This window comes from Rhinoraja longicauda, chromosome 8, assembly GCF_053455715.1.
Source record: "Rhinoraja longicauda isolate Sanriku21f chromosome 8, sRhiLon1.1, whole genome shotgun sequence".
Lineage (NCBI taxonomy): Eukaryota > Metazoa > Chordata > Chondrichthyes > Rajiformes > Arhynchobatidae > Rhinoraja > Rhinoraja longicauda.
The window spans coordinates 23,812,549-23,836,075 of record NC_135960.1 but is presented as its reverse complement, the minus strand read 5'-3'; the positions used below and the strand labels follow the sequence as shown (position 1 = coordinate 23,836,075).

General features: G+C 41.3%; 1 protein-coding gene across 2 annotated transcripts in view; it reads right to left on the bottom strand.

The window, feature by feature from the left end:
* The window catches only part of zranb3 (zinc finger, RAN-binding domain containing 3), a 92,473-nt gene that overhangs the window by 1,587 nt on the left and 67,359 nt on the right, over window positions 1-23,527 (bottom strand). Inside the window, exons 12-20 of one of the 2 annotated variants that reach the window (XM_078403397.1) lie at window positions 20,705-20,857; window positions 16,159-16,678; window positions 14,740-15,018; window positions 13,671-13,762; window positions 11,422-11,523; window positions 6,100-6,242; window positions 5,552-5,704; window positions 3,303-3,690; window positions 997-1,128 (exon numbers count right to left, since the gene is read on the bottom strand). In XM_078403397.1, coding sequence (XP_078259523.1) covers window positions 997-1,128; window positions 3,303-3,690; window positions 5,552-5,704; window positions 6,100-6,242; window positions 11,422-11,523; window positions 13,671-13,762; window positions 14,740-15,018; window positions 16,159-16,678; window positions 20,705-20,857 — 1,962 coding nt within the window. Of the gene's footprint in view, window positions 1-996; window positions 1,129-3,302; window positions 3,691-5,551; window positions 5,705-6,099; window positions 6,243-11,421; window positions 11,524-13,670; window positions 13,763-14,739; window positions 15,019-16,158; window positions 16,679-20,704; window positions 20,858-23,527 lie in introns of those variants that run through there. The other variant, XM_078403398.1, reaches the window with a different exon arrangement.

Below are 23,527 nucleotides of genomic sequence, written 5' to 3'. Positions count from 1 at the left end.
CTGTGGCATCCCGCATGTTACCCAATTAATCCTAGACAGTTCTGTCGATTAATCAATCTTCCATCTGGGCAAGTATCCCTCAATATTATTAGTTTAAATCCTGTTTGTTGTTTTCTACGTGACATCTCATTGAATCCCTTTTGGAAATCCAAATCTGCTACATCCAGTGGTTCCCCACCTCTCAAAATCAGTCAATTTCCCTTTCATAAAACTATGTTGGCTCTGCCAAATCTCATGTTCTAAATATAGCTCTTGGGGCTAACAGAATCAAAGGATATGGCGAGAAAGCATGAGCGAGGTACTGCTTTTGGATGTGTAGGAAAATAACAGCAGATGCTGGTTCAAATCGAACGTAGACACAAAATGCTGGAGTAACTCAGCGGGTCAGGCAGCATCTCAGGAGAGAAGGAATGGGTGACGTTTCGGGTCGAGACCCTTCCTCACTTAACATAGTCAGTTTCACTGTAAGCGGGCATTGAAATTTACAAGCAATCGCTTCCATTGCCACATGTGCAATGACACTATGTAAACATGACATATAGCTTTTAATATCTTTAAGCATGCTGTAACACAAATAAACGTATACCTATTAAGAATTATAACTATTAAATACTTTTGAAAATCCTGCAGGGAAAAAAAGAATCTGAAACACTCTGGTCCCTAACCCTTTCTTGCCCCGATTGATACAATAGTTTTACAACCTATTTTTCTATAATGCAGGGTTTCATAGTTAGGAAACTATCTGTAATGCACTCCACTGCTGGTTTCCACTCTGCATTTGTTATTATTTGCAAATAATAATTTTGTTTCAAACCCAGTCAACAGCTTAACAGATCAGATGAAGTAAGGCATCTCTTTCTTTAACTCTCCCATATCAATTATTTATTCAACAGTCATGGCAGCAACAAAAACATGAGAAATGGCCAGATAATTTAAAAGTATCATGTGGTTAAAAAAAGTGTGCCATGCCAACCATTAGATGATTGTGATACTGACCTCTTTATGACAGACAGTACAGAGGGTCTGTAAGTTTTCAAGGGAGCACTGTCCTCCTCCACCATAGACAGGTATAATGTGATCTACTTGCCAAAACTGGCCCTCGGTTGGATTCAAAATAATTTCATTCAACTGAAACCAAGAGAACACCAGACGTGAAAATTCACACTTTTAAATTTTAGTGCGGTCATAAAAACTATATGAAGCATTAGTTTGCCTTTTTCAAAATAAAACACTGCAAATTGGAGAGAGAGAGAGAGAGAGAATTCAATAAAATTTATTAGGATGCAGAAGCGATGTGAGAATTCTCATTTATTCCTGCACAAGATGCTGCCATGGAAACTGGGTCATGATTCAATCAGAAAATATCTGGATCCGTGAAAGGTACATTATTTATACGAATCATCGCTACACCCATCATTCTTTGCCTTCAAGCACAATTTCTAAGATAATTAGGCAAAAATCAGCAGCCGCAAACCTGCTAAATTCACAGCTAACAAAGTAGAAATTCTATTTAAATGAAGATTAGTGTCTCAATACCACACCCACCTCTCCCTCCGATGCCTTAGTCAAACCAGGTTCAGAGCAAAACTAAATTCTGTCCAGCCTCACTAGCATCTTTCTCAAATGACTGCTATCCTCTCATACTTGGCCAGGCCAGTTTTGTGCACATGTGTTAATACACACAAGGTGAGAACATCAACTGGTTCTCCTCCAAATTATAGGTCATTCTTACATGGCTTTACGTACTGTTCTTTTGAAAGTCAGAGGCTGCAGCTCTTTACCTGATAATATTACAATGACTGCTGTGGTCAATCACCACCTTCGAAAGGCAATGAGGAGTCATTGTAATGAACAACATTTGCCCTACAAACAGAAAAAAACGGAACAAGAGAGGATGTCTTATAATTGTGTATATTGTGTGACAAAACTATGCAAACAAAAGCTCTTCGGTTCAGCATACAGAAAATATTTTTACCATATTTGGGGCAGAAAACTGAACCAAGAGTAACACATCATTTTATTGATGGGCTGTGCAATTAATATGTTGACAACTTTGATCAGATCTTGCATTATCCCTTCTCACTAAATTATGAATGATCTTTTTTGCAGTTAAAGCATTATCTTTTGAATGTGATTCCAAATATTGGCAGTACTTAATATCATGGCTGAGATATATGAATCATTATTAGATATGGGTGAGGTATTGGATGACTGGAGGGTGGCTAATGTTGTGCCTCTATTTAAGGTTGTAAGGAAAAGCCTGGACTATAGATCAGTGTGTCTAACATCTGTAGTAGGCAAGTTACTAGAGAGTAATAATGATATATAGGTGCATTTATTAGGGATAATGATTGATAGGTGCATTTGGATAGACGGGCTAATTAGGGAAAGTCAGCACAGTATTTCTTTTAAATGTTGTTTTCTAGAACCTACCTCCTCTGGCAGTTCGTTCCATATACCCACCACCCTTTGTGTGTAAAAAGTCGCCCCACAGATTCCTAAGAAATCTTTCCCTTCTCACCTTCAACCTATGTCTGGTTCTTGAGTCCTCTACTTGGGAAAAATATTCTGTGCATTCACCCTATTCCTCATGATCTTGTACACCTCTGTGTGATCACCCCACAGCCTCCTGCACTTCAAGGAATAAAGACCTAACATGCCCAGCCTCTCCCTATAGGTCAGGCCCTCCAGTCCAGGGAACATCCTCGTAAATCTTCTCCACATTCTTTCCAGCTTAACAACATCCTTCCTCTAGCAGGGTGATCAAAACTGAATGTGATAATTTAAATGCAGCCTCACCAATATCTTACACAACGGTAACATAACGTCCCAACTTCAATACTGAGTACCCTGGCTGATGAAGGCCTATGTATCGAAAACCTTCTTGACCACCCTATCTACGTAGGATACCATTTTCAAGTAACAATGTACCTGCATTCCTAGATCCCTCTGCTCGACAACACCTCCAGGATCCTGCCATGCAGTTGTCCTGCCCTGGTTTGACTTCCCAAAATTCATCACCTCGTATTTATCTGCATTAAACCTCATTAATCAATCCTGAGTTCATTTGCCCAACTGATCAAGATCCTACTGTTTTTTTTGATAATCATTTTTGCTATCTACAATACCACCCATTTTGTTGTAACAATATTCATTATTAAAAATTCCAAGGTTGTAATACATTAAATTACTTTATAGACTTAGCTCCATTTAATGTAAACAAAAAGGAATAAAAATAAAACACATTAAAAAAAAAATCTTCTTCCAACCATGCTTTCATCTTTTGTAACTTTTTCACTCACCTGATCCAGTGGAAGCTGTGACAGCCAGGTATTTTCAAGCAGGTCCTTCCGAAGGGTCTTTCGGGTATCTCGGACAGTAAGGTACAGCTGCTGAGCATTCAGTCCACATTGTTGACAGATTCCTCGCTCAGCTTCAAAGACTTTTGATTTCATGTAACCCCGATTAGTTCGAATCAAAAAATCTTCCTGGCATTTTTGTGAGCAAAATCTTGTATCCCAAGCTGTAGATTCACGTTGTATGCTGACCTGGATTGTGGGCTGTTGACAGCCAAGACAAAGTGGGTTTCCGTCTTTGTTCATAGCTTGTACATAGCCAATTTCTCGGGATATGTCAGATTCATCATTTGTTAACGGCAATAGATTGCAGCTTTTATTCTCAATACTTCCACTTGTTGATGGAAAGTGAAAATAAAGCATAGTTTACTTGACCATTAGACATTACACAACATTGTTAAAAGCCGCGCCCCTCTTTGTAAATCCAACTATTCCAATTATTTGCTTATTTTCAATGAAAATTCTTTCTAATGCAAGTCTGGCTCTATCATCTATCTATTTTTAGAAAACTTTCTACCAATGGACTCTACTCAATATGTATTCGCATTCGCCTGTTAACAAGGGAATAGCTTCCAAAGAGGTCACACAAGTTAGAAATGTTTAATCTAACTTTAAAAAATAGATGCACACAATATTTGGATTTGGCAATCCTACTGTGTGACACAAGATAAAGAAGGATTACAGCACACTTTTGTCTCAAAGGTCATTCTTGGGATGGATTTAATATAGTTCATAATTTAATACCGAGGAAACTACAGATGAATTTCTGCACAAAAATATACTTTCATGGTGAACAACACAAACTACCAATGGATCAGGAACAAGGAAAATAATTATTGTAAAGATAAATGAAGCTCAAAATTAAAATCTACAATTATTGCGCAATGGAAATTTTTCTTTTCCAATACAATTATTTTAACCACAATTTTGCAATTAGATTTGCAGAGTAAAGATGTCATCTATTCAATTGATTTATTAGAAATATCAATTTCAAAGATGAGAATGTACAAGGCATGATTAGTAAGTTTGTAGATGACACAAAAGTGGATGGCATTGTGGATAGTGAAGATGGTTATTAAGGTTACAGCAGGATCTTGATCAGTTGGGCAAGTGGGAAGAGTTAATGGATAATGGTGTTGAATACAGATGTGTGAGGTGTTGCATTTTGGGAAGTCAAACAAGGGCAGGGCCTTTGCTGTGAATGGCAGAGCTCTGGGGAATGTTGTAGAGCAGAGGGATCTAGGGGTGCATGTACAGTACATAGTTCCTTGAAAGTGGTGTCTGCCCTTGAAGGCAGATAGGGTGGTCGAGAAAGCTTTTGGCACATTGGCAAGCATCTGTCAGAGTATTGAGTTTAGAAGTTGGGATGTTATGTTTCAGTTGTTCAATACATTGGTGAGGCCACATTTGGAGAATTGTATTCAGTTTTGGTCACCTTGTTATAGGAAATATATTGTTAAGGTGGAAACATGCAGAGAGGATTTATGAGGATGTTGCAAAGACTAGAGTGCCTGAGCTATAAGGAGAGGTTGAGCAGGCCAGATCTTTGCTCCTTGGAGCGCAGGAGGATGAGGAGTGATTTAATAGAGGTATTTAATATCATGAGGGGAATGGATAGGTTAAATACATAGTCTTTTTTCCCAAAGTAGGGGACGCAAGAACCAGAGGACATAGGTTGAAGGCAAGAGGGGAAAGAGTTGATAGAAACCTGAGGAGCAAATTTTTCTACACAAAGGCTCATGGGTATATGGAACAAACTGCTATTGAAGGTAGTTGAGACAGGTACTATCACAATGTTGATAGGTACAAGGACATGAAAGGCTAGAAGGATATGGGCCAAACGCAAATAAGTGCGGCTATTGTAGATGGTGACCCTGGTTGGCGTGGGCAAGTTGAGCCGAAGGGGTTGTTTCCATGCTCTATGACTCCGTGACTCTAAACAGTCTAAATTCGGGGTCTCAACCTAAAATTTAAACTATTCATTTCTCTCCATAGATGCTGCCTCACCTACTGAGTTCCTCAAGTAAATCTTTTTTGTTTCAAATTAAAATTTTAAATATATGTCATTTTTAAAAACCCTTTAAAGTAGTGACTTGCTTGCAAGTTACTTAGTTATATCTTTAATGGTGAATGTTACCGAAGAGGACATCATTTTGACGTCATTACCTACTAAATAGGGATCCATTGAAACTTACCCCCTGTTTAAATTTTCTTCAACTGCGTGACTGGAAGATTTGACTTGATTTTTGGCCTGGAATATTGGTTCTCTTGTTATAACTCTTAAACTTCCTCCTTCTCTGTGTGCCTTATCCAGTGACTGAAGAGCGACATCTTTTTTTGTTATAAATCTAAATGAGAAAAATGTAATTCTTGTGCTCAATGATAGTTATTTTTTTAATTGGAAAACAAGTAGAACGAAAACACATTAAAGAACTTAAGTGCAAATAAATTAACCAACTGGTTTCTATGCACAGTGCACATCTGTATATGCATTTCGCTTTAGATTTTCTTTTAAACAAATAAACCAGTAAATAGAAATTTTATATTATTTTTTAAATTCTAAGGTCCACATTTTTGTTGAGAGTTCAGGAAGAAAATACTCCTCTGAAATAACTTACTGAAAAAGGACTAAGGATTAATCTCAAACAGAATGTGCAACAAAATACAGTGTAAAGAAAAATGAAAGGTCATGGAAGATACAATCTACAATAACTGATGGTCCACAACATATGATCATTCTTACCTTTTTGTGCAGCTTTGTCTGCGTTGGTCTTTCATGATGGTTTCCAGTACAAGACCAGGACTGGAAAAAATGTGGCCACTCTTCCTAATTATTCTTTGTTTCATAGCAGATAAACTTTGCCATTCTCGTACAAATCGCAGAAGCTGAAATTTGGGGGAGAATAAAGAATCACAAATACAGATTTATATAGAAGTGCAGATAAAACAAATTGGTAATCACAATTGTAGACACACCCAGAGCTTGACATAGATGTTAATGTGAGTACGTTCCGTAGAGGGGACAGCCAGGGGCAAGTCATGGAATGAGGAAGGTCTGATGGATTGAACTGCATTTATTTTAATGCAAGCAGCCCAACGAGACAGATCAACTCAGGTTGTGGATTGGTTATGGGTCTGGAATATTATGGTCATAAAAGAAACAAGGCTGGGAGAGCAGGTAGGACTGGCAGCTCAATATTCCAAGTGCTGGAGGTGTGATAGAACTGCAGGTCAGAGAGGAGGGGAAGTCGCAGTTTTAATTAGGGAGGATATCGTGCTGATATTCTTGAGGGAATCATCCAGTGAGGATATACGGATGGAACTTAAAAACAAGAAGGAGATGATTTCTTTGAATGGGTTGTACTGTAAGCACCCCAATAGTCAACTGGAATTATAGGAGGAAATATGTAGGGAGTGAGTTGCAAGAATAGTAAGTTTATAATATTGATTATAACTTCCCTCATAATGACTGAGAAATCCATACGGCAAAGAGCTTGGACGCAGTGGAATTTCTTAAGTGTGCCTAGGAAAGTTTTCTTTAAAAGACTAAAGAGAGCCCTATGAGAGGACACATTACTGGACCTCCTTTTATGGAATGAGGAAGGGCATGTGACCAAAGCATCAGCAGAGGGACTACTTGGGAGCAGTGCCCATAACTCTATTCGTTTTTAAATTGTTATGGAAAAAGGTAGGACTGATCAAGAAGCTAAAGTTCTAAATTGGGTCAAGGCCGATTTTGAAGGAACTTGCAGATGTTGATGAAGTGATGCAGTTTCTGAGGTAAAGGAACGTCTGACAAAAGGGGGGCTTTAAAAGATGAGATTGGGAGTGTTCAGGAACAGCGTGTTCCAGTTAAGAGTGCAGGGCAAGGCAGGGGTATTGAGGATCTAATCAAACCCAAAGCAGGCATGCGTTCAGCACAGTGTATGTTTTCAGAATAGGCAGAAGCTCCCAGAACGCAAGACCTGCTGGAACGCGGCCTAAAGGAGGAAGCTGTCGAGCCAGACCCTGCTCTGGTACGCGGCCTGGAAGGGGCAGACCGCCTAGCCGACCCCGGCTTGCGACCGGGAGGATGGAGCCGGCGACAATGGCGACCGGCAAGGAGTTAGGCCGGTAGGAGATGAGAATGAACTGCGGCACGGCCTACTGCACCCTCGAGGTCAGCTGTGGGAGCCCTCCCCCCCCCCCCGGGAGCAAAGGTGGACCAGGTTCACAGGTCTATGCGAAGGCAATGGCTGGAGGCCCGTAGCAGGCAAGGGCTTGACTAGATCAGGCACCACTCATAATACCTAGAGCAAAGACTGGACTTTGAAAGTGGCGTCAAAACATGGCGCCTCCTGCACGCTGGATCAGTAGACCATTTCAGTACAATTTGCTAATCAAGGATGGCAATACTGTACTGGGCTCTTCGTAAGAAAATAATTTCACTGTGCGCTTGCACTTGTACATGCTTCGATAAAAGCACCATTGAACCGTATAGACAGCTGGGATTAAGCAAATACCTAAGGAATATACAAAAAGTTGTACAGATAAGAAGGAAATCAGGAGGGTAAAAAGAGGACATGAGAAACTTTGGCAGACAATGTAAATGAGAACCTCAGAGAATCCGCAGTATACTAAGAGAAAAGGTGTCCCAAGGGAGAGAATAGGCCCCCTCAAGGATCAACATGATCAACTCTATGTCGAGCCACAGAGATGGCTCAGATATTATGTGAATACTTCCCAATTATATTTAGTGAAAAGGTCATGGAAGCAAATGAATTGAGGGAAAGGAGGAGTGATGTGTTCGCCGGGGTGTCGCGGGCATGATCGTGAGGAGTCTTCAAAGAATCGTAGTGGATCTCGGCGAGTCGCTGAGAAATCAACCGGAGTGAAATTTCTCGGCGACACCTGGCTTGTCGCCAGGTATCGTTGCTTATTGCGGGCGCTGTCGCATGCTGTCCCCAGGTTTGATAGGTTGTCTTAGATGCATTTAGAAGCACATAATATTAAATTAAGTAAAGTAATTTGAAGATACCATAAAATACTTGTGTTTAACCAATTTATTTACCGTCAGGACATTTGACAGGTAGATTGGAGGCGACAGTTTGACAGTCAGGTAAGCGTGGGAATTTTTGCGATGTTTATGGCCATCAGCGATTACATTTAAAGTAGGCTCCCAACCCGGATATACAACCCAGAAACCAGATATGCATCACCCGTACATTTTCAAAGAATGCCCACACTCCACACAAAAATTCATTTAACCACTTTAAAAATTAAATTTCTTAATACTGCTATTAGTAGATTGGAAGTCAATCCAGTTTATGCCTTGTTACCTTGAAGCTTAGTTTTCAAGTAACCCGGGCAAGATGTTATATTTCAAAACTCTCAAGTGATTACAGACGTCAGTCATTTCAGCGAAAATTAGGAGGCTGGAGAAGCATTGATAAGCGTGGGAATTTTGCGATGTTTCCGAAGATGGTGTAATCTCGACCTGACTCGGCATTGTCGTGGTCATTGTCGTAGGGTAAAAGAAATTTTTTGCGATCTGCTACAACTTTGACAGTCGCCGGCAGTCGCCTAAAAAATCATCTAAGTGGGACAGGCCCTTAAGGGGAATGAGAGGAAACCGTTGCTGACAAAGGAAGTTAGAGATGGAATAAAACAAAAAGAAAAAATGTACAACGTAGCAGAGTAGCGGGAAGCCAGAGGATTGGGCAACTTTCAAAGGACAACAGAAAGTAGCAAAAAGGGCAATACGGGCTGAAAAGATGAGGTACAAAGCGAAGCTGGCCAAGAATATAAAGAAGGAAAGTAAAAGCTTCTTTAGGTATGTTAAGAGAAAAAGATTTGTAAAGACAAACATGGGTCCCTTGAAGGCAGAAACGGGTGATATTATTATGGGTAAAAAGGAAATGGCGGAAGAGTTGAACAGGTACTTCAGATCTGTCTTCACTAAGGAAGACACAAACAATCTCCCAGATGTACTAGAGGACAGAGGATCTAGGGAGACAGAGGAACTGAAAGAAATTTGTATTAGGCGAGAAATAGTATTGGGTACACTGATGGGACTGAAGGCTGATAAATCCCCAGGGCCTATTGGTCTGCATCCCAGGATACTAAAGGAGGTGGCTCTAGAAATCGTGGATGCATTGGTATAAGAAAATAACTGCAGATGCTGGTACAAATCGAAGGTATTTATTCACAAAATGCTGGAGTAACTCAGCAGGTCAGGCAGCATCTCTGGAGCGAAGGAATGGGTGACGTTTCGGGTCGAGACCCTTCTTCAGACAGATGTCAGTGGATGCATTGGTGATCATTTTCCAATATTCAATAGATTCAGGATCAGTTCCATTGGATTGGAGGGTAGCTAATGTTATCCCACTTTTCAAGAAAGGAGCGAGAGAGAAAACGGGGAATTATAGACCAGTTAGCCTGACATCGGTGGTGGGGAAGATGCTGGCATCAATTATTAAAGAGGTAATAATGGCGTATTAGGATAGCAGTAAAAGGATTGGTCCAAGTCAGCATGGATTTATGAAGGGGAAATCCAACTTGACTAATCTTCTGGAATTTTTTGAGGATGTGACATGTAGAATGGATGAAGGAGAGCCAGTGGATGTAGTGTATCTAGACTTTCAGAAAGCCTTTGATAAGATCCCACACGGGAGGTTGGTGAGCAAATTTAGAGCACACGGTTTTGGGGGTAGGGTTTTGATATGGATAGAGAATTGGTTGGCAGACAGGAAGCAAAGAGTAGGAATAAACGGGTCCTTTTGAGAATAGCAGGCAGTGGCGAGTGGGGTGCCACAAGGCTCAGTGCTGGGGCCGCAACTATTTACAATATATATTAATGATTTGGATGATGGAATTAGAAGTTACATGAGCAAGTTTGCAGATGACACAAAGCTGGGCGGCAGTGTGAACTGCGAAGAGGATGTTAGGAGGTTGCAGGGTGACTTGGACAGGTCGAGTGAATGGGCAGATGCACGGCAGGTGCAGTATAATGTAGATAAATGTGAGGTTATCCACTTTGGCGGCAAAAACAAGGAGTCAGATTGTCAGATTAGGTAAAGGGGAAGTGCAACGAGACCTTGGTGTCCTTGTACACCAGTCACTGAAAGTAAGCATGCAGGTATAGCAGGCAGTGAAGAAAGCTAATGGGACGTTGGCCTTCATAACGAGAGGATTTGAGTAGAGGAACAAAGATGTCCTTCTGCAGTCTATAGGACCCTGGTGAGACCACCTCTGGAGTATTGTGTGTAGTTTTGGTCTCCTAATTTGAGGAAGGACGTCCTTGCTATTGAGGCAGTGCAGCCTAGGTTCACGAGGTTAATCCCTGGGATGGAAGGACTGTCATATGTCCTTCCTCATATATCCTCAGATTGAATTAACATTTTGTTCAAGATGGCCGCGCCGTTGTGTTTGGCTGCCTGCCACTGTATGTTTCTTTTCTTTTCCTGGTCAGATGTGCAGCACTTTGGTCAACGTGGGTTGTTTTTAAATGTGCTATACAAATAAATTGACTTGACTTGACTTGACTCATATGAGGAAAGGTTGGAAAGAATGGGCTTGTATTCACTGGAGTTTAGAAGGATGAGAGGGGATCTTATAGAGACGTATAAAATTATAAAAGGACTGGGCAAGCTAGATGCAGGAAAAATGTTCCCTATGTTGGGGGAGTCCAGAACCAGGGGCCACAGTCTAAGAATAAAGGAGGAGGCCATTTAAAACTGAGGTGAGAAGAAACCTTTTCACTCAGAGAGTTGTGAATTGTGGAATTTTCTGCCACGGAAGGCAGTGGAGGCCAATTCACTGGATGAATTTAAAAGAGAGTTAGATAGAGCTCTAAGGGCCAAGGGAATCAAGGGTAATGGGGAAAAGTCAGGCACAGGTTACTGATTGTGGATGATCAGCCATGATCACAATCAATGGCTCGAAGGACCAAATGGCTTCCTCCTGCGCCTATTTTCTATGTTTATATATATTTATATATATACACATATATATACACACATATACACACACACACATATATATATATATACACACACACACACACAAGTACACACACACAACTTACCACTGCACGATTTCTTTTACATTCAAAGAACGTTGGTAAATCCTCCCAGTTTTCTAAAATTACATCCAGAGGAATAAAACTGCAGTTTAACGGCTCTGCTTCCTAAACATGAAGTGATAATCATTTATTAAGAATTCTAATATACTTCACATGGAATGTTGCTGCAATGTCTGCAGCAAAGATTAATAGACAGTGTAAAAAGCTAACTGAATAAACTACAATTTCAAACTAAGGTTTATTTCATATCGTTCTGGATAATCCAGGATTATTTTCAAAGGCACCTTTCTACCATCCTCTCTGAAAGATGATGCAAGGAGCCCATGAACTTCTTTGTTACCCATAATGAAACCATCTGTTTCGCTGCCGCATCACCTCCTTCTGTTTAACCAACAAACCATACTTCCCCCAGGTTTCCAATTGCCACACCACCTAATCCAATACACTCTTTACTTTGCAACCCTTTGGAATTCAGAAAAAAAAGTAATGTTATTTTGTTTAACAGCCTACTGGATAATTCCATCTACCAGCTACAACAATATTACCCCATCATGGACTATATTGAGAAGTTCATTGTGATACCTAGATAACCTACACCTCCAGCAGGGGGCAATAATCATATGTTATTGTATTCAATTGGTAACCTAAAATGCTGATGCTTTTTGTAGAATTGATTTTATGCATTTTTCAAGAAAAATGCCAAAGATATACACCCAAATAACATTGCAGCACAAAACTCATTAAAAAAAATCCTCTACAGTGCATGTGCATTGCTGGCAAGGCCAGTATTTAACATTTTTCTCCCCTTCATAAAATGGTGGTGGAGGGCCCTTTCTTGGACTACTGCAATCTGTGGATAAATAGCTTTTTGCTTTCAGTGTTAAGATTTTCTTGGGGATGTTATAATTTAGGGGGCCCTTGAACTACACAAAATAAAAATGATATGCAATAAGTTACATTTATAATGCCACCCCAAAATGGCACAAAACCAGCACTTTTTTCAACATAATTAAAATATATTATATCTTCCTTCCATTAAAATAATCATCAGCTTAATTGCCATTTTTCTCCACATTTACACTATTTTATTCAAGCATTGTCCTTTAAAATAACAGCGTTGGTTTCCTGGCAGCAGCCTGATTTATTGCTCCATGATCAAAATGGTTAAGCGAGAATCAAAATCAAATTGTCTTCTTGGGAGAGATGTCTCAGTTTCAAGCCCAAGACAGTGGATGCGGCTCCATATGCCACTTAACTTCAGATTGTAGTCACTGCTCACATCCTTCAATTGATGGGATGAAGAGATCACTTTGAAGCATGCGCCTTGATCACACGCAGCCGGTGTGCTAGATGCACCAAGCCAGCGTATGCTATATATACATAGGAGGGACAGGAGATGGAAAATTAAGGAGCAGTGTTCTAAATTTATTTTTAAAATGATATGAGATCTTTTCTGGTTAAATCAGTCACAGCTATGAAATTGAATGAAGTGTTGATGATGCGTATTCAACTCATTTATTTTATAAAACTAACTGAAACTGATAGATGTCATTGTATTCAGTTTTAATATTATCTGTGACCTTGTAATAAGTGACTGACACTGCTTGCATTCTTTCAACAAGGTAAAAGAGGCCCCAGAAGTGGAGCACATTTATCAAGACAGATTATTTAATGTGACAGTGAGGAAAAGCTATTGTTGGAGACATCACCCTTTGACAAAATGTGAAAATGATGTCCTGTCAGCCCCTTTGATTGAAAGATCTTCGGGCATTATTCAGAGACCAGAGTCCCTCCTTAAATTTGCTGATATTTATCATTCAATCAATATCACTAAAAACTGATTATCTAACATTTTATCTCAATGCTGTCTACTATGCCATGTTAGTTTACAAGATAACAATGCTCAAGGTTTAATAGTAATTAGTTATTTAGGAATAAACAAGCATAAAAGCAATGCAGCAAAGATAGCAAAGAAATAAATGCAACCCATTTCTCTAAGAAAAAGGCTAGAAAAAAAGCAGAAAAATTCCTTTCACTCGAAATATAACAATCTCGAACTGATGCTAGATGGTTTTCATTTCATGATTACAGTTTGTATTTGCCTCTGAAAATCAAATTAGAAGTTTGCTGCTGATTTTCCTAATTGTTGTTCGATTAGGTGTTAGAATTCTTATTTGTTACAGATGTATGGCACATTTTATCACAGAATTGTATCAAGCACTTAAATATGGGGATGAAAAGGCTAGCAATACCTTTGTGTGAAGATGGATTCTATCAGTGTTCTTGCTTGCAAAAAACATAAAGCCATCAAAATCTGGAATGTCACTTGGGGTGTCATGCTGTTCTGCACCAGAAAGGTTTAACAGTGTTAATTTGGGAAGAAATGTCACGATCAGTTCCTTTCTCAAGAGGAAATACAGAACACTTTCACTTTGGAAAATAAAACACTTTCACATATGCTCGGAAGGAATGCTAGTAAAGTTTCTAAAAATATTTTGAACTGACACAAATACACATATGGTGTGATGACAGAATTGTACATCATGCAATTGAAATACCCATTGACGTATATTTGATTAAGTTACTGGGGGACAAATGAACCACAGTACTATATCCCAGTAAGAAATCAATACATTCAAGATAGAGGAAGAATTGAGCAAAGGATGCTTGGAATTTATGGGGATTATTTTTATTAAAATCACAACTTGAGATGTGAAAACCGAATGATTCGATTCTGAGGCCTTGAGGTGCTTTTGAACCAGACAACAGGAACACAAATTATCAGATAATCCCATTTGGATAGCCGACAAGCCAGCTGCATGAACAATGACAGATAACCCCACCCACTGTCTTTAACACCCCAGATCCTGCATACCTTTCTTTCCATTCCCCTCATCCCAATCACCAGTTCCTTACCCCTTCCTCCATATATTCTGCATTTCACCAAGATGCATTACAGAATGCCACAGGAGATCCTTTCGCCCTGTAACTATCAAACTGTACAACTCCTCCCCCTTCTATCGTGGGGTAGACTGACTCTCCCCCCGCCCCCCCCCCCCCCCATCACACTCCCTAATCTTTGCACATCCCCAATCCTTTCCACTCGTCACTTTAATTTCATGTTTCGTGTATCTTGTATTGTATGACTGTTGGCAAACCAATTTCCACCCTGGGATAAATAAAGTTCTATCGTATCGTACTCATCACCCACCCATCCCAGCTCCGGGTCCCCCACTGAGTATAGTCTATTCTGGGAATAAAAAGATAAATTATTTGTATAATTTCCTTTAATTAGCCGTAGGTGCAAAAAAAACGAATTACCTGGCAAATGCTGATACTCATTATTGGAACTTGGTTCACTTATGGTAAATGCATCACTGCTTCTGTCAATGTTGAAAGATGCAAGGGTTTCTTCAGATTGTACTGTACTGCAGTACTTCACTTCACGATTTATCTGCTCGGCAGGGTTATTTGATTCTCTTTTTTCAGCATTTTCTAGGTCAGAATCGACTGTACATTCTGTCTGGGGTTGAGTTCCATCTTGACATTCATTTTCACTTGGATTTGTCTGACAGGATCCATGTTGTTCTTTTTGATTGCCTGTGTTAGGAAAAACCTTTGCATGAAAGATTGCTCTGGACAACTCGAGTATTTACCATTTCTTGATCAATGCAAAAGTCAGTAAGAACCGTCCTGTCTCCACCTATATCCTTCCTTTGTCCCGCACCCCCCTGACATCAGTCTGAAGAAGGGTCTCGACCCGAAACGTCACCCATTCCTTCTCTCCTGAGATGCTGCCTGACCTGCTGAGTTACTCCAGCATTATACCTTCGGCTATAAACATATTGATCACTTCAATGTAAAATTAATTTTTAAAGGGTCTTAATTTTTTCCCACATCATTAAAAAAGTCAACTATTTTTTGAAGTAATAAAACTCAGTCTTTTGCTACACAGCTGTAGGTGGTCTGTGTTTCACAGCCACACACCAAGAAGCGAAGAATGTAGAAGTAATGGATTAGCACATCAGTCACGAGTGCTTGTTTTTATTCTTCCATCTTTGATGTCTGTGGTGTATGTCTTATCATGGAAGGGAAAACAAATTCTAATGTGATAACCCTCTTAGAACTGGATGCCAAGCATCCCAGCATTCATCAAGGAAGGAAGCCTTTTTCACTTGCTCAGGATAAAAGAAGGGGTATCCAAGGAAATACCAGATGCAAATGTGGCCCGAGCCAAAATTCCACTTAGATACTCAAAGCTCTTTTAAAGATTTTTGAACAAGGGACATCGTTGCCTTCAAGATGGAATATGGCACAGGAAATTGTAGCTGATGACAGAAGCAAATGGGGACCACAGAGTGTAGGTTGGGCGTGACAAGTTTCAACAGTTTCACAGAAGATGCTACATTGGTGGCAAGATCATGGATGGTCCCAAGTCATTAGATATAGATCTTTTTATTCACAAAATGCTGGAGTAACTCAGCAGGTCAGGCAGCATCTCGGGAGAGAAGGAATAGGTGACGTTTCGGGTCGAGACCCTTCTTCAGACAGATATAGATCTTTCCAGGATCTGCTTATTTGGTTATCAGCGGAAACATGGCATAAAAAATGGCTTCACTACAGCATGAAATCTGCATATTCTTTATCTCCTGCTCGTCAATAAAAGCCCAAGTTTTTATGTTGTTCTAATAATATATGGAGCAAAGTACACCTGATAGGAAGTTTACAAAATGGTCTTACCAAATTCTCTGAGAGTTTCACACATTTCACAGTAAGACAAAAGGGCACTATTAGCATAGGTGCATGTGGTACAGTTCCATGTTTTTTCAATTTGATGCAATTTTCTTGCGGTAACTGGTGTTTCATCCGATAACTGTTGAGTTCTTTGGACACTTAATGTCGCTGGTAGTGACCCAACTTTGGGTGGTCTCTTTTTTGTACTTGCGCAGATTTGGGGTTCTTTACGTAAAGATTTAAATCGTTTTGTCTGTGGCTCCATGTTAGTCGTCAGGAAGAGCTTGCTGCTACTTGTCTCACACTTCTCTTCATTCACATTTTCTCCAGCTTCTCTTGCATTTATTTTGTCCAGTTCTCTTTGCGGCTGCTGAAATAATTCCGGGGAATTTGGAAATTCCTCTGGCTCAATAACATCAGGAAGCTGGCAGGGGTGTCCATCTTGAGGTATTCTTTTGCGTTTCTCTGCAGAGCCAGGTTTTGATGAAAAGAATGAGCGGATATCATGTTGTTTTTCTTTCTCAAGCTAAATAAAAGAACCAAAGGCAACATAAGGAAAAGCATATTTTTATGTATCGAGTGTAACTGGTATGCAAAGGTGTGGAGGCAGATTCAACTGTGACTTTCAAAAAGGGAATTTGATCATTACTTGAAAGAAGTGCAAAGCTATGTGTAAAGTGTGGGGGAGTGGGACTAGCTGTGTTGCTCTTTTCAAAAACTTCACAAACTGCAAAGCCAGCTTCCAGAGCTTTGGGCATTTTATGAATACTTTCAAATGAAGACCCTTTAGATCAACCTACCAAGAAAATTAGCCATCTATGAAGCTAAAAGAATGCTATTGTTAGCTCTCTTACTTATGAGACAGAGTTGGGAATGCAAGTATTTACACAAGCGTCTTGGGCTCTCAGATCTAGGCTATGTCACCGGTGCCATACTGAATGGGGGTGCTGCACTGAAACTAGTGCTATTTCTTAAGTGAGATGTCAAAGCAAAAAAACAACTGCTCTTTCAAATGGACTGTAGATTCAAGAGTTCTTTTTCACAGAGCAGTGGAGTTATCCCAATTCCAGACCATTATTTGTTCGATAAATACTTTGAAAATATTATCAGCCCATTATACATTTGCTGTTTATGAGAGCATGCTGTAAGGATATAGCCTGACGGGCTTATTAATTTACATTATCTACAATAGGAAGTGTCTACATTCTGAAAAACTTGAACTGTACCATCTATTGTAAATGCCAGTACCCTTATTTTCCACATTTCACAAGGCATTGATAAACCTCATGTTCATGACACGTTGAGCACAATAAGGATTGGCAATAAAATAATAACAACATCAATTTTCATATGTACAAAATCAAAATAATCAACAAAAAGGGACGCTGTCACAAAGTAAATTAACAGCTTCAAATATACACAGCTGTTAATATAGTTAAGACCCCTATAGTCCAGAATAGCAAGATCTAGGCTATTTTTATTTATAATTGATTCAAGCTTGCAATGAGGTAATCAGATGTTATTCAGGTTGCAGTATTTGTGAAGACAGATAAATAAATCATGGAACGTACGTCATGACAATATGTAAACATCTTCAACTCCCGCAGAAAAACTTTAAATAGCTTTGAAACAGAATGCATCGCAAGAGACTCTTCTGCTTAAGAAAATGCTAGTTTTATTCTAAAACTCAATGTTATATATTGTTTTTTAAATCAAATATGTATATAAATAAAATATAAAGGCTTTAAAACTGGATGGCTGCATCATCATTTCTCAGGTATGAAATGGATGCCCAAGGGTCCAATGTGGTAACAGACTTTGCATATCTTTCATGGGGCAAGAGTGTACTGTGAGCCAAAATTACTCCGAAACAATAGGACAGTACGTTTTTGAAAGGGGCTTTCATTTTGGGAGTCCACAGGGTTCAATTATCTGCTTTATAAATTTGCTCAAATGTAATCCGCGTTATTTAGTAGGCATAAAGATTAATTGCAGGTCTGTTTTGCTGAGAGGTAACTTTTGACTTTGAGTGCTTTGGAAAAACTTTGCTGATGGTATATTTTGTTTTATTCATTGGTGTTACTTTGAGCAGAAGCACTGAAGAAGACATTGAGCATTCCTGTAGCGGTTCTTGCCAACTTGATTTGGCTTTGTGAACTTGATTCGGCACTATCAGCTAAATGTACCTCATAATGGAGGCAATGCCGGGAATTGTGCCTTCAAATGACCCTTTAGGGTGGCTGGTGCACACTTTGCTCTCTTCACCCACTAGTCTTAGCCACAGTCCAGACTAGAAGTAGTTAATGATGAATGGGAACAGCAATGAGTAATAACCCCTGAAGAATTGCAATCTTGAAACAACACTAGTGGCTGCCTCGAAAAATGTTTAGAGATTGTGTATCATGGTTAAATAATTGAATGTAAAACATGAGATTTACTCTTACATATTCATTCTTGGTAAGTTTGGCATTGTTGGGAAGGCCAGCATTTATTGTACATCCCTAAATGCCATCAAGAAGGTGGCGGTAGTGAACAAACTTCTTGAAATTCAGCAGCCCTACTGGGTAAAGTTCTCCCACAATGCTGTGGATTAGGGAATTCCAGGGATTAGACTGTGTGACAATGAAGGAATGGCAGTGCTGGCTAGAAGGGCCGAATGGCCTACTCCTGCACCTATTGTCTATTGTGATAAATTTCCAAGTCAGCATGTTATGCAAATAGAGGGGAACCTGCAATGGTGTTGCTCCCATAAGACTGTACCCTTGCCTTTCTTGGTGGTAGAGGTTGCAGGTTTAGAAGTTGCCTTTGAACTATCCAGGTAAGTAAATGCAATGGGTTTTGCTAATGGTACACACTGCAGCCAGAGTGTACCCAGAATGACCACTGAGACTGGTGGATTTGGGAGTGGAGGGAGGGTGGGGGTTCAAAGTAGTGGACTGTTTTGTCTTGTGTACTGTTGGAGTGAACAGTGTTCCATCCTATCCACAAGGCACCCAACGTGCCTTGTGGGTAATGAAAAGGTTGAGGTATTAAGTGTCACATGCCACAGGCTATGCAGTCTGGGACTGGCTGCAATGAGGTCAGTAGCCACAATATTGTATAGCAGAGAAAAAGGTTCTTGAACCGACAAGTCCTTGTCCAGCAAGCATCTATTTACACCAATCCCATTTTATTCTCACAACATTCCCATCAAATCCCCCCATATTTTACCTCTAACCTATACACGGGACAAATTACAGTAGCCAGTTAACCTACCACTCTTTTGAACGCATGTCTTTTGAACGTGGGGGGAATCCAGAACACCCTGTGGGGAATCCCGCACAAGGGGGGGGGGGGGATCTTGGATTCTCTACACACATGGATGGCATCCTCTGAATTGAAGATGGTTATGCATGTTGTAGCCTTATCTTTCGTACTCACGTCTGGGCCCTGTTATCCTTTATAATAAGTGTTCTTGGAGCCTCCTTCTCCCTTTAACATCCATGTGTCCCCACCATTTGGAAGAATTCCAAGTCTTCATCTGATTTGTTGGCTGGAAGACCACTTAGCTCTGTCTAATGCATATCATTTTGTCAGCTATTGTGCGTGTAGGTCGTGCTGCAGCTTCACCAGTTTAGCACCCTGTCAATGTATACCTGCAGCTGCTGCAGATAAGTCCAGCGGCATTTCTCACTGAATTCGGGGCAAATTTTTACTCTAAGAGTTGGGGATATGTCAAGCAACAGTACACTCAGGCAGTCAATAATTACCAAATGCATGCATGTCCCATTACACATCTGGTTGCAAATTTAATTTTTAATGCTTCTTGTACGGTCATGTGCCACATTCCTGTGTGCCAGACTAAAGGTATGGTCAAATTTAACATCTCGTTTCTTGGCGATATCAGTTTGATCTTAAATTATGAATGCAGCATCACCCCATCCATCATTCCCTTACAAAAATAATAAAGGATGATATGAAATGGACAGAATATCTTAAATTTCAAAAGAAATGTTTTGTCTTATGAGGATATCCAAATAAATTGAATACAATTTACATTGATAACTGAACAAAATTGTCAACTGCAATCGGATTTCATGGATTGTTGCGATGGAATTTTAAAACACTATTTACGGGCAAATCTCTGTGGAAACGAAAGAGCCAAAGAGAGACAGCTTGAGGAAATACTTTGTAAATTACAGCAAGCATTTTAGATTTATGGCCGTGAATGCGAACACAAATCAAATTGTTCTAATAATGTCATAATCCAAGTGTGGCCACGGTAGATTTTGAGCTTCAGTAAAACCTGTAATTGGAATTGCTGCTTTAATTAGCATTTTATTCCTGTTGAAAATATGCCTTTTTTCTTTCTAGACTGTAATAGAAAAATAGAAGCAATAAAGATGATGCAATACATCTTCAAATTTAGTACTGAAGTGGGACATGAACAAACAGTTGACATATCAGATTTTACTTATTATACTGCTTTACCATAATGTACTCAGACAACATTGCAGTTATTAATTGCTTATGAATATTAGCACTTAAATTTCATAGGGGATCATATTCTTACATGGGTGAAGAACACTTCATCGTGAGATTCCGGTAAATTTTCATTTGGCACCCAGGCCAAAGCAGTATTTAAAAAACCCCATTTTTCTTTATCTCCTTCTTCTACTACCAAACATTGCTTCAATCCATTCAAGGTGTTACTGGTAACGCAAGTCTGTAAGTGTGGAAATTAAAATAGTTTATTTCTATATACTACTTCATGAACAAATATATTTATACCAATCCTATTATTTTTTTTCTTTTAACAAACAATTTTTATTTAAACTTCAGATTTTCAGTAGTTACAGTTTATCAGCCCTTTGAGTTCATCCCAAAGCCCAGGGGAACAATCCCATGAGTCCCATTCAGTCTCCTTATTTCTCTGTACTCATTCAACTTACCCCTTCTCTCACATGCGCTTTAAACATCCCCTTCCTTTTCACTCTTCCTGCCCTCATTCTAGATTGAACGGCAGTTTACATTGGCCAACAAATTCACCAACATTTTTGGATTGTCAAGAGTCAAGAGTGTTTTTGTCATGTGTCCCAGATAGAACAATGAAATTCTTACTTGCTGCAGCACAACGGAATATGTAAACATAGTACACTGTAAACAATATGATAAACGAGAGAAAAAAAGTTCAATGTGTATATAAACACATACCCACAAGTACACACACACACTGATGAGCCCACACACACACTGATGAGCCAAAACATTATGACCACCTGCCTAATATGCAGTTGGTCCTCCGTGTGCCGCCAAAACAGCGACGTGTCGCGGCATGGTCTCCACAAGACCCCTGAAGGTGTCCTGTGGTATCTGGCACCAAAACATTAGCAGCCGATCCTTCAAGTCCTGTAAGTTACGAGGTGGAGCCGCCGTGGATCGGACTTTTCGATCCAGCAAATCCCACAGATGCTCAATCGGATTGAGATCTGGAGAATTTGGAGGCCAGGGCAACACCGTGAACACTTGTTCCTCAAACCATTCCCAAACAATGTGTGCGGTGTGGCAGGGCGCATTATCCTGCTGAAAGAGGCCACTGCCATCAGGGAATACCATTGCCATGAAGGGGTGTAGCTGGTCTGCAACGATGTTTGGGTAGGTGACACGTGTCAAATTGATGTCCACATGAATGACTGGACCCAGGGTTTCCCAGCACAATGCCCAGAGCATCACACTCCCTCCACCTGTTTGTCGTCTTCCCAGAGTGCATCCTGGTGCCATCACTTCCCCAGGTAAACGGCACACTTGTACACGACCATCCACGTGATCTAAAAGAAAACGGGACTCATCGGACCAGGCGACCTTCTTCCACTGCTCCAAGGTCCAGTTCCTACGCTCACCTGCCCAATGTGGACGCTTTTGACGGTGGACAGGGGACATCATGGGCAGCAGGGTGCGATGCACTGTGTATTGTGACACATTCCTCCTGTGACCACCATTAAAATGTTCTGTGATATGCCACAGTAGACCTTCTGTCGGTTCGGACCAGACAGGATAGCCTTCGTTGCCTCGCGCATTGATGAGCCTTGGCCGCCCAACACCCTGACGCCGGTTTGTGGTTTGTCCCTCCTCGGACCACTGTCAATAGGTACTCACCACTGCTGACTGGGAGCACCCCACAAGCCTTGCCGTTTCAGAGATGATCTGACCCAGTCGTCTGGCAATAACAATTTGGCCCTTGTCAAAGTCGCTCAGGTCTTTATTCCTGCCCATTTCTCCTGTATCCAACACATCAACTTCAAGAACAGACTGTTCACTTGCCTAATATATTCCATCCCTTTATATTTATTTATATATATATATATATCAACAGTTCAACAATTCAACAGAGCTTTATTTGTCATTCGGTATCAAGGTACCGAACGAAACTACATAGCAGTCACACACAAAAAAGAACACAAGACACATGCCCCAACACAAACGTCCATCACAGTGACTCCAAACACCCCCTTACTGTGATGGAGGCAACAAAACTTCCACTCTCTTCCCCACGCCCACGGACAGACAGCTCGTCCCCGACCGACCCGCACAGTCCCCGCAAGGGGATGGAAGTCCCCGCGGCTGAGTCGCACCGGGCGCTGAGACGTCTCGCGGCCGAACTGGGCGATGGAAGGCCCCGCGACCGAGCCATGCGCAGCTAAGTCCCGCGGCCGAGCCGCACCGGGCGATGTTAGGCCCTGCGGCCGAGCCGCACCGGGCGATGGAAGGCCCCGTGGCCAAGCCGCACCGGGCAATGTTAAGTCCAGCGGCCGAGCCGCACCAGCGATGAAAAGTCCCGCGGCCGAGCTGCGCTGGGTGATGTTAGGCCCCGCGGCCCGGGCACTGTTAAGTCCAGCGGCCGAGCCGCACCAGCGATGTTAGGCCCCGCGGCCGAGCCGCACCGGGCACTGTTAAGTCCAGCGGCCGAGCCGCGCCGGGCGATGTAAAGTCCCGCGGCCGAGCCGCACCGGGCACTGTTAAGTCCAGCGGCCGAGCCGCACCAGCGATGTTAGGCCCCGCGGCCGAGCCGCACCGGGCACTGTTAAGTCCAGCGGCCGAGCCGCACCAGCGATGTTAGGCCCCGCGGCTGAGCCGCACCGGGCGATGGAAGGCCCCGCGGCCAAGCCGCACCGGGCACTGTTAAGTCCAGCGGCCGAGCCGCGCCGGGCGATGTTAAGTCCAGCGGCCGAGCCGCACCGGGCGATGGAAGGCCCCGCGGCCGAGCTGCACCCCGCGCCGTGAGGAAGAGACCTAAAAGAGAAAGGTTTCCCCCACCCCCCCCCACCCACACCACCACCACCACCCCCCACAAATACACAACCAAAAAAAAACAAAAACCATCCCAACACCGACACAC